The 13,664-nt window shown below is 56.1% G+C and overlaps 2 protein-coding genes across 5 annotated transcripts; both read left to right on the forward strand.

Annotated features, from left to right (window-relative positions):
- The first annotated feature begins 43 nt into the window (after window positions 1-43).
- SZRD1 (SUZ RNA binding domain containing 1) lies at window positions 44-7,763 on the forward strand. 4 transcript variants are annotated; one of them, XM_039367364.1, is made up of 4 exons: window positions 44-286; window positions 4,400-4,449; window positions 4,725-4,976; window positions 5,950-7,763. In XM_039367364.1, exons 1-4 carry the CDS (start codon window positions 134-136, stop codon window positions 6,050-6,052), a joined length of 558 nt encoding a protein of 185 aa, XP_039223298.1. In that variant the 5' UTR covers window positions 44-133; the 3' UTR covers window positions 6,053-7,763. The 4 variants fall into 4 exon arrangements, with proteins under 4 accessions (XP_039223298.1, XP_039223297.1, XP_039223300.1 ...); XM_039367363.1 differs by having other exon boundaries at window positions 51-286; window positions 4,722-4,976; XM_039367366.1 differs by lacking the exon at window positions 44-286 and adding an exon at window positions 428-618.
- Window positions 7,764-8,818: 1,055 nt separating this feature from the next.
- NECAP2 (NECAP endocytosis associated 2) lies at window positions 8,819-13,518 on the forward strand. The gene is made up of 8 exons (XM_039367359.1): window positions 8,819-8,971; window positions 9,234-9,334; window positions 9,420-9,524; window positions 10,192-10,273; window positions 11,507-11,615; window positions 11,861-12,014; window positions 12,440-12,527; window positions 12,806-13,518. Exons 1-8 carry the CDS (start codon window positions 8,877-8,879, stop codon window positions 12,849-12,851), a joined length of 780 nt encoding a protein of 259 aa, XP_039223293.1. The 5' UTR covers window positions 8,819-8,876; the 3' UTR covers window positions 12,852-13,518.
- The last annotated feature ends 146 nt before the right edge of the window (window positions 13,519-13,664 follow it).

A 13,664-nucleotide genomic window follows, 5' to 3' on the forward strand; every position in this document is an offset into this window, starting at 1 on the left:
GGGTGCTTCCCCAGCCGTTGTGCACTACCGTTGGCGTGGGGGGGGGGGAATTGTGGCTCTCTTGCACTAGTTTGCCCGTCAAGGATTCCTGCTTCCGTTTGCGGGCCATGGCATTGCGCCCTCAAGGCCGCGCATGCCCAGTTTAGAGGGGAGAATCCCGCTTTCCTCCCCGCCAGTTAATATTTGGGACTGCGGTACCGTCCGCTCCGGCTTCCACCGGGCGATAAGTGAACGTGGCGCCCCCTACACGCCACGGAAATGTTGCGCTATTGTGCTTGCTGAGAAGGTAACCGCGCATGCGCGAACCCTTCCAGGGCGTGTCCCGACCAGCTCTTCCGAGGTGGGCGGGCGGGCGAAGGAGCGGCCGATGCGTAGGCCTTAGTCGGCCCGGCAGAGGGCGCTCGCTTGTCAGCCAGCGAAGAGCAGCCCGGGAAGAGGGGGCGTGCGCAGGCGCGTTGGCGCGCGCTGACGCCAAAGGCGGGTCCGGCCGGCCGCGCTCGCCGACAGGATAGGCCTGGGCGCCGCGCGCATGCGCTCCGGGCGGGCTGGCGGCGGAGGGGCATTACAATGGAAGATGAGGAGGTCGCCGAGAGTTGGGAGGAGGCGGCCGACAGCGGGGTGAGTCCCGGAGCGGCGCCGAGCCCGGGCGGAGAGCCGAGAGGAGACGGGCCGCCCCCGGGTGGGACGGCGAGGCCGGCGGAGAGGCGTCCCGGGTGGGCCGAGGCTCTTAGGCCTCTTAAAGGGGCCGTGCCCCCATTTCCCCGAACACGTGGTCTGCGGGCCACCGGCCGCCCGCGGGAGGGTCCCTCTGGCCGGGGGCGCCCCGGCAGCGCTGCGGGGACGGCCGGCGAGTCCCGCTCCGCCCGGGGAGGCAGGGCCGGCGGGCTCCATCTGGGCTGCGCTCGGAGGCGTCTCCTTCCTTCCTTCCCCCTCTTTTTCCCTCCCTTCCTTCCTTCTCCTTTTCCTTTCCTTCCTTTTCCCTCCTTCCTTCCTTTTCCTTCCCCTTTTCCCCTTCCTTCCTTCTCCTTTTCCTTTCCTTCCTTTTCCCTCCTTCCCCTTTTCCTTCCTTTTCCTTCCCCTTTTCCCCTTCCTTCCTTCTCCTTTTCCTTTTCTTCCTTTTCCTTCCTTCCTTTTTCTTCCTTCTCCTTTTCCTTCCTTCCTTTTCCTTTCCTTTCTTTTCCTTTCTTTTCCTTCCCCTTTTCCCCTTTCTTCCTTCTTCCTTTTCCTTTCCTTTTCCTTCCCCTTTTCCCCTCTCTTCCTTCTCCTTTTCCTTTCCTTCCTTTTCCCTTTTTCCTTCCTTTTCCCCTTCCTTCCTTCCTTGCTTCCTTCCTTCGGGGAAGCCCTCCCGGGACTGCCCGGCGTGGGCGAGGCGAGGAAGGGGAGCGCGGGGAGCGCCCTGGCCGGCTTCCAGAGCCCGAGGGGGGCGGCCTCCGTCGGGGATCCGCTTCCCGAGAGAGGCCGCCGGGCTCCTGGAGCGGCGGTGGCCGAGCCTCCGATCTGCGGGCGAGGAGGGGAAAGCAGCGCACCCGTGCCCCAGGTCATCGGTCCTTCCTCCGGCCCCAGCAGCTCCGCATCCCGCTTCTCGGGCTCGGCCGCCCCCCCCTGGAAGTGGCTGGGGGCCTAGGGCAGGGCTGGGCCAGGAGGGTCGCCTTTGGAGCCGGTGAAGCAAGGCGTTGGGGGACACAATCAAGCCCACCATTCACGCCGTTAAGGGAAACGCTTGTTAAGTGAGCTTTGCCCCGTTTGTTAAGGGGATCCCTCCAGTTAGCCCGGCTCTTAAGTGGATCTCGGCTTCCCCTATTGACTTTGCTGCTTAGAAGGTTGCAGAGGGGGGAATCCCTGGGAGACTGCAGCTGTCGTAAATGTGACTCAGTCGAATGGAAATCACCTGCCTGTTGGGATGTTGCAATGGTCATAAGCAAGGGTCTTCAGACTTGGCCCTTTGATGATGACATGTGGGCTTCAATTCCCAGAATTCCTCAGCCAGGCACGTGTGCCTGGCTGAGGAATTCTGGGAGTTGAAGTCCACAAGTCATCAAAGGGCCACGTTTGAAGACCACTGGTCATAAGTGTGAAAAATGGCCATAAACCACTTTTTTCCGGTGCCGTTGTAACTTTGAATGGTCACTTATGTGAGTTGAGGACTGCCTGGAATGTAAAAGGGGTAACTTCCCGAGAAGCCTTCATTCTGTGCTTTGCCGGTTTTCTCTGCTCTCCCCTTTGACCGTCTTTCATACTTCTGGAACCTCACATCCACATTTGACCGTCTTTCATACTTCTGGAACCCCACATCCACATTTGACCGTCTTTCATACTTCTGGAACCCCACATCCACATTTGACTGTCTTTCATACTTCTAGAACCCCACATCCACATTTGACCGTCGTTTCCCGTCGTCCTCTTGTGTCCATTCCCTCTCGGCTAATGGGTTGGTGCTGGGCTTGTTCCCCACAACCCTCTGCAGTCACCTGGCCTTTTCCTTCCTCACCCAAACATTCGCCATTCCCGTCTGTATTTTTAGTGATCACACTTATTGCATTTATATACCGCCTCCATCTCACAGAGTGACTCTGGGGAGATGCTACTTCTACCAGATAATTTAATGAGGGAGGCAGGGTGGGGGGGGGGCTCAGGCCCACCCCCGCCACTGAAAATGGCGGTCTTCGGAGAGGTGAGCCAAAAGCCCAATTTGGCCGACCGCCCATGTAAAATGAACTATTTGGGTCAAGGCAAATCTCCGGAGGATGTGCACGTCTGAGTTCAGCGGAGAAGAAAACTCACTCAGCCTTTACTTTCAAAGATTAACTCGCCCTCCAGACTTTGGACTGCAAAGCAAATGCAGTTACACCTCAGTGGAGAAGCTGTTCCACGAATGCCTGTCTTACTGCAAAACCAGCCACTGCCGCAAGGACGGCTGAAACGTGCTGGCACCCAGGCCTGGCCGCCCCTTCCATCAAGGAAGGACCACCGGAGCAGCCATTTCCTAGAGAGCCAACAAGACATCCCCAGGAAGTGCCTGTCTGGGAAACTACCACCCTTCGGACGCTATCCTGGCAGAGTGGGCGTTCAGCCAACTGGCCAGGCTGTTGGGCCACCTTTCGTGGCCTTGCTTGCTTGGAAGGAGAGGAATGGTCTCCCAAAGTCTTGGGCAGAAAACAGATCCTCCTCTTTCTGGTTACCGGTCTTTAATGGTGACATCCCCCTCCTCCCCCCAGTTTTTCCAGTGCGAATGACCAGGCACGCACTCTGCTCATGATGGTAAGTCTGTCTGAGCAAGTTATTAGAGTAGGCACCGCTACTCTGGCTCTCGGCTGCTGATCTGGATGACCTGCAAAACCGGGGTCTAATTTTATCTTGCTGTTTTGCTCAAATGCAAAGCGTCAGCACCTGCGGCTGCCAGTTGACCTGATGTCTGGCATGAGCCCATTTTGATTCTGGTCTGGGGATAACGCTCACCCTGGGCTCCCTTCCCAGGGCTCAGCTTTTTTTCCCTCTGAAAATCAAAGGGTTCAGAGGGCTTCTCTGTCTGTCTGTCTCTGTCTCCATCCCTCCCTCTCTCTCTCTCTCTCTGTATCTCTCTCTCTCTCTGTCTGTCTCTTTTTCTTTCTTTCTCTGTCTCTTTCTCTTTCTTTCCCTTTCTCTTTCTTTCCCTTTCTCTCTGTCTCTTTTTCTTTCTTTCTCTCTCTCTGTCTCTCTCTGTCTCTTTCTTTCCCTTTCTTTCTTTCTTTCTTTCTTTCTCTCTGTCTTTTTCCTCTGTCTCTTTTTCTTTCTCTCTCTCTCTCTCTCTGTCTCTCTCTCTCTCTCTTTTTCCTGTCTCTTTTTCTTTCTTTCTTTCTCTCTCTCTCTCTGTCTCTTGTCTCTTTCTTTCCCTTTCTTTCTTTCTCTCTCTCTCTGTCTCTATCTCTTTCCCTTTCTCTCTTTCTTTTTCTTTCTTTCTTTCTCTCGCTCTGCCTCTGTCTCTTTCTTTCCCTTTCTCTGTCTCTTTTTCTTTCTTTCTCTCTCTGTCTCTGTCTCTTTCTTTCCCTTTCTCTCTTTCTCTTTCTTTCTCTGTCTCTTTCTTTCTTTCGCTCTCTCTGCCTTTCCCTTTCAATCTTTCTTTCTTTCTTTCTTTCTTTCTTTCTTTCTTTCTTTCTTTCTTTCTTTCTTTCTTTCTTTCTTTCTTTCTTTCTTTCTTTCTTTCTTTCTTTCTTTCTTTCTTTCTTTCTCTGTCTCCTGGCCTGCTCTGTTTCGTGGGATCTCTTGCTACTTCAAAGACGAGTTAGTAACCAATGGTGAAATGTGGCATTGTCTTCCCAGGGAAGGGAGGGCCAGGCTCATCCCCTGGTACTACGAGGTGCCTGACCCCAGCAGGTGGGCAGAGCAAACAGAGGGAGCTTGACCCACTGACTTTGCCTTGCAGGAAATAGACAGGCGACTGGAAAAGAAACTGAAAATCTCCCAGAAGGAAAGGTAAGACTCTTTTCGTAATCCTTCGGCAGCGTTCTTGCTGGAAGGTGGCTGGGAAAATCGAGCGGCGTTCCGGTTTTTAGTTTTTAAAGATTCTATCTAAAGACGAACCCCAAGCCCTGGCTGTACTGATTCGGTCAGAAAATCAAGGGCAGAAGTTTTCCCTCCCTGCCTTGCGTTTCGGTGAATAGGCAGAGGACTGGCTGAGGGGGTTTTTTTTGGCCAACAGCACAAAATAAAAATAAAAACTTGCGTCCCCTCTTCTCTCTTCACAGCAGGAAATCCAAGTCCCCACCCAAAGTGCCGATCGTCATTCAGGACGACAGTCTTCCTTCGGGCCCGCCTCCGCAGATCCGGATCTTGAAGCGGCCCACCAGCAACGGAGTGCTGACTAACCCCAACTCTTCCAGCCGACCTGCCTTCCCGGTGAAGTCCCTGGCCCAGAGGGAGGCCGAATACGCGGAGGCCAGGAAGCGGATTCTCGGCAGTGCCAGTCCCGAAGAGGAACAAGAGAAGCCCATCCTTGATAGGTTAGGGAGCCCTGGCACCCAATTCCTCTGTGCCAGGAGGGCACCCTCTGCCCTCTGGCTTCCCTCGTCTTGTTTCTGCCTGAGGCCAAGACCCTGTCCGGGCCCAGGGGACACTGATGTAAGGCCTGCCATTGGGCTCATCTTGGGGGGAGGACCGAGGGATGGGGGGGGAGAGAAGCATGTTCACAAAACCGCTTCGAGGACGTCAGGTCAGTCTGAGAGGGTGCAGCTCTGGGACTGGTTGCCCAAAGGAGGATCTCCTCATGTGCCTCCTCTTTGCGGGCTTCTCGTCCACAAGCTGGACCGCCTATCCCAGTGGTGGCGAACCTATGGCACGCGTGGCACTCAGAGCCCTCTCTGTTGGCACGCGCGCCAGCAGCAGGTTCATTAGTCTGCCATTACTGCCCGGAGCAGGAGCCCCGCCCAGCAAAAAAGGAGGCAAAGTGGCCGACCAGCAAGATCGAATAGAGATGATAGAGCAGAGGTCACCAACCCATTGTCAATTGGTAGACTGGAAGAAAAGGGAGGGGGAAGCAATTTACATGCGTTGATGTGCGCACGGGGCCGCGAGCATGCACGTGCTGCAAATGGGGCGGGTCTAGTGCCTGCGTGATACTAGCCCTGCCCCATTCTTGCGTGGTGCAGCGCCTTGTATCTGCACTCCGCGGCGTGACGGCGGCCATTTTTGCACCTTGCAACACGGTGGGCCATTTTTGCACCGCCGGTTTTTGGGTGCCAGAGGCGGCACTCAGAGGCGCCTCCCTGCCCCCCCCTCCCAGGGCATCACAATGCTGATGCGGCCCTGGCACTTTGTGATAAATAAGTGGGTTTGGGGCTGCGGTTTGGGCACTCGGTCTCTAAAAGGTTCGCCATCACTGGCCTGTCCTCTTCCTCTTAGTCTCTCCTTCGGACTACCGGGCAGGGGGGGGGGCAGCTGTTAGCCAAACTGAGTGTTCTTCCCCTCCTCCCTCAGGCCCACAAGGATCTCCCAGCCGGAAGAGTCCAGGCAGCCCAGCAATGTGATCCGGCAGCCACTGGGCCCCGACGGTTCGCAGGGCTTCAAGCAACGCAGATAGGCTTGGCTGGCTGACCAGCCAGTATGAAAGCAAGGTGCCCCTCCTCCTCAGCAGACCAATGGACCTGAGCCATAGGGGCGGGACTTGCCCCAAGCGTCCCCTTGGCTCTTTGCCTCTTGTGACCCTCGGCCCAGGCACTGGGACTCCTGCTGTGCCTCCCCGTGGTATTGACATGCCAAGGAGGCTGCACCGAGGGAGGGGCAGGCTTCTCTTCCAGGGGGGCGGGTTGCCACATCTTGCTGCCCGCTGAAGCGAGCCCGCCCCCGCAAAGGAATGACTTCTCCCGTTGGCTCCCTCCGGGGTCGGAAGCAGGAGGGGGGGGAGGGCTCTGCTTCTCAACATGTGCATGTCGGTGCGTGTTACACTTGGAGCCAGGTGCAGACGGGGGCGGGTGGGCGGAAGGTGTACACACCAAGGTTTGCTTTGGGGGGACGGGGTGGCCCTGGAGCCGCACGCATGGGAAGAAGACAAGGGGGTGTGTTAGCTGTGTAACCTGTTTATCTGAGAAACGGTAGTTGCTAGTGTTCCGAAAGGAGAGGGAGGTGGGGGAAAGTGGCGGCGGGCACCCCCTGCCTCTTCCCGCTCGCCGCCGCTTCAGAGTGAACGAACGGAGGGCGCTCCGGCCCGTCTTTCCAGCAGGCCACTTCGTGAGCCGGCAGGGGCCCCTGTGTCTCTGCCTCTGTGGGACAAGCTGGGGCCCCTCCTCTGCCTTGAGGGCAGAAGGGATCGCCCTGCCCTCCCAGTCTTCACCAGCACTCCCTTCGCCTCCTGGCGCTGCTTCCAGGCAAAGATGGGGCAGCCCTGCTTTTTTGCCACTAGGACTCTTGAGCTAGGAATAGAGTAGTCCCTGTCTCCCATCTTGTCCTGCCCGGTTCTTGGGAGGAAACGGGCGGCGGGCCAAGTGTTGCTTGTGCTGGCCACGGACGGACGTCAGGCCAGCCGGGGGCCCCGAGCAGTGAGGCATTAGGCCCGTTTGTTCTTGATCAGTCTGCTATCTGGAAGGCAAAGGGGGGGGGGGAAGCAAGGTTCAGATTTCCTTCCCGCTCAAAATGGGACGGGTCACAAACGCCTCAGAGTAACAGGCCCGATGGCGTAGAACCGTTTTTCAAGATGGCCTGGGAGAATGGGTTTGCAGTGATGGGAGGGTCACGTCGTGGCTTGTGGACCCCAAAGCAATACTCTTAGCTTTTTCCCAGGTGGTTAGACAAAAGACACCGGAGGGGCTGGTTAGGAGACCCGCCACGGGCGGCCGATGCCAAGTGTCGGACCAGCTGGGGCTTTGCGCACTAGCAGCCATATTGAGGGAGGGGGCCCTCCCTCCCTCCCCCACCACTTCCAGGTGCCTGGGCTAGCTCGCTTCACTGTGTTTTCCCAAGTCTGCCTTTTTGGTTTTGCTGTCTGGTTTTGGGAGGAGAGAACCGGTGTAGAAAGGGACACCTCTGTGGTTTGTCAAGGGAATCCCACAGGTCTTCTCCTCTTCTGCTGGAAGTGAAGGAAGACCTCGGCCGGCAGTGGGCCGTACAGGAACGTGTAAGTGTCTCTTGTGTGTCGGGGGTGTGTGTGTGTGTGTGGGGAGGGTGTGCGCTGAAAGGGTGTCTCTTTGTACATCAACACAGGACGCGTACCAAAATACTGCAGAAGAAGTAAACTGGTCAAAAGAGTAATAATAGAAATAAAACTACCTGTGTACAAAAACGCGGAAAAAAAACAACTGGCTGGCCCTCCAGTGTGTTCTCCTGTCTTTGCATCCCTGCCTCTCCATTTGCTTGCGGATCCTTCCAGCTTGGCCTTTTCCCCAATTTTGCTCGAAATGGCCACTGTCCGGGGGGGGGGGCTGCTTCTTCCCTTTGGGGGCAGTTCTTGCCCTCTCTTGTCCCCGCCTTCGGATGTCAGACGGAAAGAGCCAATTTTCCCCACGGCAGGACAGGCAAGCAGCGGCCTTTCCCAGCGGCCATTCCTTGGCCTTTTGCAGGGGTCTTCAAACTTGGCCCTTGGAGGACTTGTGGACTTCAACGCCCAGAATTCCTCAGCCAGCTGAAGAATTCTGGGAGTTGAAGTCCACAAGTCATCCAAGGGCCAAGTTTGAAGACCCCTGGTATAGACTCTCCTGCTTGAGCAAGGGGTTGGGCTAGATGACCTCCAGGGTATCCCAACTCTTTATGTTCTAGCTCAGGGCTCTTCAAACCTGGCCCTTGGATGACTTGTAAACTCCCAGAATTCCTCAGCCAGCATGCACGCTGGCTGAGGAATTCTGGGAGTTGAAGTCCACAAGTCATCCAAGGGCCAAGTTTGAAGACCCCCTGGCCTTTTGCGTCCATCCCGGGAGGGGGGCGTCAAGGAGGAGGCAAAAATCCCCCCCAGTGACGTAATGGGGGGCACCTAGGAAGCGGCGCCCTTCGGGGAAAGAATGGGGGGGGGAGTCTAGCAAGGAGGGCTCCGCTTCGCGTTGGGCGGGGGGTGCAGGAATCGGCGCTAAAGCCCCCCCGGGAGCTGTTCTGCCAGGCCGGGGCTTGCACGGGCTGCCCTTGCGCGGGTGACAGATTCATACGGTGCATTTGAAATAAAACGCGTGAACTTTTCAAGGTGTTCCTCCTGCTTATTGCCCGGGAGCGGCTCCTCGCCGACCCGCCAGGGGTCGCTAGAGCCGCTTTTATTAAGCCACAGAGGAGCTCTGGGCGGTAGCGGGCTTTTAAGGGGAGGCGGCGCTCTATCCCGCCTCGGCCTTCCCGTTTCCCCCGCGGGCAGGAAGTGACGACGGGCGGCGCCGCGCACAGAGAAGGCTGCTGCGCATGCCCGGAAGAGCCCAGCTTTCCGGCGGGCGAAGATGGCGGAAGGCGAAGACTACGAGTCCGTCTTGTGCGTCAAGCCGGAGGTCCACGTCTACCGCGTGCCCCCGCGCGCCTCCAACCGCGGCTACCGGTGAGTCTCCCCGCCGGCGGCGGCGGCGGCTGAGCGTCGCTTTGCCCTGGTGGGCGGTGCGGGATCGCCAGTCCCATTATCCCCTGCCTGACCTAACCGGCTCCCGGTGCCGCCGAGCAGAGCCGCTGCCAGGTGCTGCGCATGCGCAGAGAGGCGTCCTCCGCCTCCTCCTGTACCCGGGGAACCGGTCGGGGGGCGACTCTGCAGGGCGAGAGGCGGCGCTGGCGGGCCGGGCTAGCTTGCCTTTTCCTCCCGCCTCTAGAGCCGCCGAGTGGCAGCTGGACCAGCCGGCCTGGAGCGGCCGAATGCGCATCACAGCCCGGGGCAGCGTGGCCTTCATTAAGCTGGAGGACAAGAACTCGGGTAAGGAGCGGACGGGGGGCTGCGGGGCTCTCCGGTGGATCCTTCCGGAGCCAGCTGCCTACCTGGCCGCTCCTTCCTCCCCCAGGAGAGCTTTTCGCCCAGGCCTCGGTGGACCAGTTTCCGGGGCTTGCCGTGGAGGGTGTGACGGACTCCAGCCGGTACTTCGTGCTCCGAATCGAAGATGGGAATGGTACGGATGGGATGGTTTGGGTCCTGCCCTCTTGAGGGAGAGGAGGTGGGATCCTGTCTTTGTGGTTTTTAATTTTTACCGGGAAAGCAGCCTCTCCTCTGGAGCATCCAAGCTCTGTCCTTGGTGCTGATGGTGGAGACTTGCCGAGTGCTAGGAAAAATGGCAGAAACCATTCGAAGCGAACCTCGTGAATGCTCCTAACTCTTGTTTTCTTTCTTAAGTTGCGTGCAAGGCTGTGGCCAGCCCGTCCTAGGGCCATCCTCTTCCCCTTTCTCTGTTTATCAGGCTGCTCCCCAACCTGGGCTCTTCTGCGAATGTTCTTGGTTCTTGAGTCTGCGCTTCCGCTTGGCCCTCCTTTTCTCAAAGCCTCTCCTTGACTGATAAGTTAAATCTTCTTTGCTATCCACAATAACCCTCTGTTTACCAGCTACCTGGGCACCTGTGTGGCTACGGCCCAACCAAGCAGATATGAACAGTGAGAATGGAGGTTGAACTCTCGGCACCCCGTCCTCGTGGGTTTGTGGCTTCTCGGCAGGTCACTAGCCTATGTGGAGAAGGGTGGCTCTGCAGCAATCTGGTGTGTGTGACTGGCCTTCCTGAGGTCTTTGTTGCAGGCTTCCCGGTGGGCTGACCCACAGCCAGTGACCTTCCACCACCTTCCTTGCAGGGCGCCGTGCATTCATCGGAATTGGCTTTGTTGACCGAGGTGATGCTTTTGACTTCAATGTGGCCCTGCAGGATCATTTCAAGTGAGCAGCCTTCCCTTGGTGCCAGGACTCTGCTGGAGGCAGAGTGGTCTAGCCATGACTAATCGCCGCTGATCCTTCTTGACGTGCACCCGCCACTCAAAACCTGGCAGAAACCTGGCATCTGGGAACAACATTAACAACCTTTATTTATATCATGTGTTACACTGATTCTCTGTCCATCTTGCTGCCGTGCAGCTCTGGGCGATTTGAAACCTGATAAAACAATGTAAAAGATCAAGACAGCGAGAGAACAAATATATTAAAAATATTAAAATATTAAAAATAAAGAGGAGATAGCTAAGGTAGCAGGGGCATATACAATAGAGTGGAGATGGGATCTTCTAATACAGGGGTCTTCAAACTTGGCCCTTTGATGACTTGTGGACTTCAACTCCCAGAATTCCTCAGCCAGAATTCTAGGAGTTGAAGTCCCCAAGTCATCAAAGGGCCAAGTTTGAAGACCCCTGTCTTAAAGTATCCTGGCTGAGAAATTCTGAGAGTTGAAGTCCATAAGTCATAAAAGGGCCAAGTTTGAAGACCCCTGCTGTAAGGCTTGGGTCTCTCTGGCAGGTAGGGAGGGGGAAACAGGGATAGGGAACCTGGGCTCTTTTATGACTGGTGGACTTCAACTCCCAGAATTCCTAGGCCAGCATGGCTCAGCTTGGAAACCTCTCCCTTTCCCCTCAGCATGGCTGGCTCAGGAATTCTGGGAGTTGAAGTCCACAAGTCATCAAAGGGCCAAGTTTGAAGACCCCTGTTCTAATAGAATAACCACCTCCAAAATGGCACGTGCTCCCTTCCTGGCCAATCTACAACCTTGGTAGAATGGCTCCATTTTAATAGCCTTGCCAAGCATTGTTTGGGAGAGCGCCTTCTAAATCTGCAGGGGAAGGCTGGCCTAGAGGGATGGGTAAACGATAGAAAATTCTCCAGTTCTCCTTCAGGTATTCCAGAAGTATCTCCAGAGCCCTATCTGGGCCAAATGGGCGAACAAGATCTAAAGCAACAGTGGGGGAGGGGCACAGATTCCATCACTGGTTGTTTCTCACCCCTTGTTTCCTGCTCTAGAGGGAAATACAGATTTGAAGAGCCACCTTTGCTACATGGATTTTGAACAGGAATAGAAACATCTGTCTTAAGTAACTGCCCTCTTCAAGGGGGAAGACGTCTGCCCGCATCTTTTCCTGCTCTCCACCAGGAAATGCTTTTCTTTCTGTCTCTCTCTCTTTGCAGATGGGTCAAGCAACAGGTTGAGTTAGCCAAAGAAGCCCAAAACCCAACCCAGGGGCCCAAACTTGACCTGGGCTTCAAGGAAGGACAGACCATCAAGCTCAACATTGCGGTGAGGAAGGCCTTGGGCGTTGTCCAAGCAAGACAGGCGGCACTCAGCTGCGGTTATAAGGCAGTGGCCCTCTTGTCAGCTCATTGGGTGGTTTCTGCCGTGTTTGGGTCGGGGTGAAGGGAAGCAGACCCCGAAGCCCGATGCTTGGGAAAGAACTGAGGGCAAATCCTTCCTCCTCGGGCTGACTTCTGCCCTCAAGTGGGAAGCTTCCAAGTGTGCGTGAAAGTTTTTTGGTCTTCCTACAGAACATGAAAAAAAAGGACGGCGCCCTGGGAAGTAGGCCACGCTCTGGTGACGTCACAGGACTGCCCTTTCTTCCTCCCCCTCCAGGAGGAAAGACCCCTCTCTCTCAGCTTCCCTTGCCTCTTCTGGAAACCTCAGCAGATGCAGTCCAAACAGGTCCGTGTGGCTCCTCAAGGGATTCACTTTTACACCAAACTGGAAAAGGAAGGGAGCTTCCGCTTTGAGACCACTTGAGCTGATTATGATAGGTGGGATCAGCTGGGGCCTGCCACGGCCACCCTGAGGACCACAGGCTTCATTTTGGCTCCTCCTCTAGCATTCCCTTAGCACAGTGTTTCCCAAACTTGACAATTTTAAGGCATGAGGACTCAACTCCCATTCTGGGAGTTGAAGTCCACATGCCTTAAAATTGTCAAGTTTGGGAAACACTGCCTTAGCAGATGCATCCGTCGTACAAAGGTCTTTTTAAGGAAACGGGCTTCCCTTGCTAGCTCAGACCAAAGGGCGTTCTGCGAGGAACATCTGGAAATGGGAAAGACAACGCTGACCTCTTCTTCTCCCCACGCGTTGTTTGCCAGCAGATGTTGCCGGGTCTCGGCCCTCCCAGCCGCCAAGTTCTACGAGAGAAGCTTCTGCAGACATTTGGGGAGATTTCACCAAAGCTTCCGGGTGAGGAGATGCTCCTTTGGTCACGTTTTGGGAGGCTAAGGCTTGCTCCCCTGCGTTCCCCAGCACGTTCTCTTCCGATAGGAAGCAAATCTGTTGTGTCCGTACCATGGAGAATTGTCTTGAAGTCCTGTACCATGAAAAATTTAACATTTCTGTTCCCCCCCCCTTTTTTTTTGTAATATAGCTTAGATCAGGGGTCTTCAAACTTGGCCCTTGGATGACTTGTGGACTTCAACGCCCAGAATTGCTCAGCCAGGAATGTCTTTGTCTTCTCTTAGGTCCGGCTCTCAGCCTCAGCAGAACTCGGACTGGGTCCAGTTCTGAAGCTGACGGGGAAGCCCAAGAGCCGGGAGATGGGACGTGCCCCGCTTGCTCTCCAACAGATCCTCTGCCTGGATGGGTTTGACTTTGGCTTCAGACCTTGTGGCAAGGCAAAGGAGGGCTCCTTGCAAATCGTCTCTCACTCCTTCGCTCTCTCTCTCTCTCTTCCACCAGCACTGGGACTTTTGCAGAGGGGTGTGTGTGTTGTTGATGTTGTGTGTGCACGGGGCTGCACTGGTTCAGAGGCCAGCCTGCTGCTTGTGAAGCGGAGATCTTGTGCCTCTCTTCCTTCCCAAGAGAAGCAGTGTACTTTGGGGGGAGAGGCTGTGCCGACTCCTCCAGGAATTAGGGACCACCAGCAATGTTGTGTTATAGGGCCAGAGCACAAAGCCTTAGAACAGGGGGTCTTCCGACTTGGCCCTTGGATGACTTGTGGACTTCAACTCCCAGAATTCCTCAGCCAGCTGCCTGAGGAATTCTGGGAGTTGAAGTCCACAAGTCATCCAAGGGCCAAGTCGGAAGATTCCTTGCCTTAGAAAGTGGCCCGGGGACGCCTCGCCTTTGGAGGGGCTCCGCCCGCTGCCTCCGCGGGGCGTTTTTCTCTTCCCAGATCTCCCGTCGGGTCCGACGCGCGTCTTTCTCTTCGGAAATAAAAACCCTTTTTTCGCCACTCGGTCTCGTAGTGCCTTGATTGGACGGGAGGGGGCGCGGGCGGGCGGGCAGCGCGGCCGAGCCAGAATGGCCTCGGGCGGCCGCCGTAGTCAAAACACGCTCGCCCGTCAGCACGCCCCGCCTCTTCTCCCGGCGCCATAGCAA

The sequence above is a fragment of the Crotalus tigris genome, unplaced genomic scaffold (assembly GCF_016545835.1).
Source record: "Crotalus tigris isolate CLP2741 ecotype Arizona unplaced genomic scaffold, ASM1654583v1 scf7180000020588.15403103151:6194809, whole genome shotgun sequence".
Lineage (NCBI taxonomy): Eukaryota > Metazoa > Chordata > Lepidosauria > Squamata > Viperidae > Crotalus > Crotalus tigris.